Source organism: Kryptolebias marmoratus, linkage group LG1 (assembly GCF_001649575.2).
Source record: "Kryptolebias marmoratus isolate JLee-2015 linkage group LG1, ASM164957v2, whole genome shotgun sequence".
In the NCBI taxonomy this organism is placed as follows: domain Eukaryota; kingdom Metazoa; phylum Chordata; class Actinopteri; order Cyprinodontiformes; family Rivulidae; genus Kryptolebias; species Kryptolebias marmoratus.
In genome coordinates this window covers 29,032,813-29,035,889 of record NC_051430.1, presented here as the reverse complement: position 1 = coordinate 29,035,889, position 3,077 = coordinate 29,032,813, and the positions used below count along the sequence as shown (strand labels likewise).

Genomic DNA, 3,077 nt, shown 5'->3' with positions numbered 1-3,077 from the left:
TTACAACGTGACTCCCCATGGGTCAACTATCAGCCTTAACTTCAAGTTAACAAGGTCAAAGGTCACAAGAGCCCATGTGCTCTAACTCTTCAACCGTTAGACGTAGGAAGGTCAAACCTCACACCATGGCACAGGACTGGTATTGATCCTGACTGAAGGCAATTTGGGACATTTGCTGTAAAAGCCACCTAGTGGACGGTGCAGGAAAGGCGCGAGAGCATAGACTGCGGTCGCCAGAGCTCCCGCCATTGCAAGGCCGGAGCGGCGCTGAGCTGTGAGGGCCGCCCAATGCTGCTTGCAGCTTTAATGTTAGCTTTGTGTCTTGCTAACAGTTCAGTGTTTTCAGTTTATTTAATTCTTAACATTGATTGTACAAGCTTAATTTTAAAACTGACTGCTAACATCACAGATAATCAAACAAAAGCACCGTTAGCTTAGCTTGCTAACAGGTTAGTTAGATTATAGGATTTTGATCGTCTTACAGCTTTACTTCAGTGGGTTTGTTTAACTGCAGTCCTTCTAAGTTGGCATTATTTGTGGTGATAAATGATTTAATTAAAGTTAGCTGTTCATCGCTAATTGCTCCAAGAGGCAAAATGGGTTACTGTTTAAAGGTAAAATGAATACTTTTATATTTTCATAACTGAAAGGGTGAATGCAGATTCAAACCTACTTCTGCATTCCCTTCTCAGGGTAAACGTTGCCGTATTCAGCCTCGCTCAGCATCAGCCAGTACTTGTTGCTGTACTCCGTCACCTCCTTCCCCCTCTCGTTCACAGACTTCAGCTCTGGGTAGCAGCGAATGATGTCAGCCATGCTTTTCTCCCTGGGTTGCAGAAAGTTTGGCTCTTTTACATTTCACACAAAGTCCCAACCTTTTCAGAATATTTGAAACTAATGGGAGTGAATTCAAACTTTTAAATAAAAGCACACGTTGTAGCTCAATCTTAAATGTGTATAAACATTAAAGAAACCCATTACATAATCTTTTTTAAAAAAAACAAAAAACTGTCTTTTAAGGAGACTTGGACTTACTTGCTGATCATAAAAGTTCTGAGGGAGCTGATGATGACCGAGGAGTCATTGAGTTGCTGCAAATAAGAACCAAAAAGACGATATGGAGATTTTACACAAACTGGAGCAACATGTAAATAAAACGGAATCAATAATGAGATGTGTTTGTAGTAAATTAGTCAAATGTTCTCCAAATTTGGGGCTAACTTCGTACCAGCTCTCCCTGCACCATCAGGATGGGGACTTTTCTGTAAGATGACCACTTGATTTCCTGCCTCATCACTGGGTTCACCTCCACAATCTCGTACGGCAGCCCGTAGTAGTCCAAAAAGGCTCGCACTTTGCTGCAGAATGGGCAGGTTTTGTACTGGTACATGGTCAGCTTCAAACCTCGATCTGAAACCTGCAGCGAAAAGAAAAGAAAAGTCTATTTTTAACAGACTTATTCCTTCAGGTTTATAAAAATAATTCAGGCAGTAAGATGGGAAAACCTAACTTTTTGCTGTTACTAGCTGACAACTCTGACTCATCCCTTGAGTTTAAAAACCATTTAAAAAATTTCCTGGATTACTCTTAAGTCAGTTTAATTGGAAATTGTGTGTTTAAGACACACTGCACATCATGTTAACTAAATAACTAGACTGAAAATGAGTTTTAAAGCTGCCAAAGTCCAAAGAAAAACAATAAAGTTGACAGATTTGAGCTTTTTAATGGCTGCTGATGGACAATAATTTCCTAAATTAAATACATTTATATTTAACAAGCCTTAGAAGAACTTTTAATACCTAAAAATAATACATTAAAGGAGCATTCTGGTTTTAAAGGCCGACAAAAATCGGTCAGACTTTTAATCGGTCTTTAGCACATTTCAGCGCAGATCAAGGACCGCCAAAAACAAGTGACCCCAGAACCGAGACCGGGTCCTGGTCCACAGGGTCCGGACTCACGGTTCTGTCCCCCTCAGCCAGGTGCTGCTGCGCGGACATCTTCACGGTTTGGTATAATCCCAGACCTCCGCCGAGCAGGAAGGCACATCCCAGAACCCTGCCTCCTCCTGCCCGCGCCGAGGACAGCAGTTTGGACCGGAACCCCGAACCGCCGGTACCGTAAGCCCGCCTGGACCCGTGCGCGCCGGCGTTCCCCAGCAGGTAGGACACGGTACCGGACCGAGAGACGACCGGAGTCTCCAGAACAGACCGGCCGACCTTACAAATCGTTCTGGCGCTGGCGGCCGCCATGTTTGTTTTACGTAAAGCACCCACAATGCACCGCGAAGAACGTAAAAGGGTTTTGGTGCCCTGAGTTCAGTCTTACAGAATCCGTGCTGCCTTCAGTGACAAACAAAAAGACAACCAGTGATAGAGGAATAACTGGACTAAAGTTTTATTTTGTTTTACATTCACAAAGTGAAAATAGAGACATTTTAAACAACAACAAAGAGATCATAACAAAAAACAAAACAAAAAACAACGACATAAACATGACAAAATTAACAACAAAATACCGTAAAAATCTAAAAAACCGCTCCCTCCCAAAATGTCCACAATTATACCAATATTAGAAAAACATCCACAAGGCAATACAAATAACTCAAAAAGGTGCAAGTAAAACATAATAAATGAGTGAAAATTACAGAAAAGCATGAGACAAAGTGACAAACAGACGGGAAATAACCATAACATATAAACAAATCCACAAAAATCCACAACATACTTACATAAACTGGAAACAAGAAAAAAATCAGACATACAGAGTTAAAGTTAAAACTGTCTAAATGGAAAAAAATACACGAAATGAAAAAAATAACGTAATAAAATTTTAAGGCAACAAAAGTAAAGAAATGTGACAAAATAATAAGGCACAGTACAAACATAAAACAATAATAGTTAAACTTAATATCGTTGCGTTAATTTGTTTTTGACTTTTTATTAGTAGTTTAAAAAGTAAAAACATAACCCCCCTAAATAAAGCACCGAAGCTGATCTGGGATCTGTTTCAGAGCGCCAGTCGTGATGCGTTCACGAGCGTCGTTTTTCCCAGTGGTTCCTCGGACCGCAGCAGCA

General features: G+C 40.8%; 1 protein-coding gene across 1 annotated transcript in view; it reads right to left on the bottom strand.

The window, feature by feature from the left end:
- ptgesl (prostaglandin E synthase 2-like) overlaps window positions 1–2,286 on the bottom strand; it is a 6,129-nt gene extending 3,843 nt beyond the window's left edge. The window contains exons 1-4 of the mRNA XM_017427784.3: window positions 1,962–2,286; window positions 1,229–1,417; window positions 1,036–1,091; window positions 674–826 (exon numbers count right to left, since the gene is read on the bottom strand). Coding sequence (XP_017283273.1) covers window positions 674–826; window positions 1,036–1,091; window positions 1,229–1,417; window positions 1,962–2,252 — 689 coding nt within the window. The 5' untranslated portion in view covers window positions 2,253–2,286. The remainder of the gene's footprint in view (window positions 1–673; window positions 827–1,035; window positions 1,092–1,228; window positions 1,418–1,961) is intronic.
- Window positions 2,287–3,077: the final 791 nt, after the last annotated feature.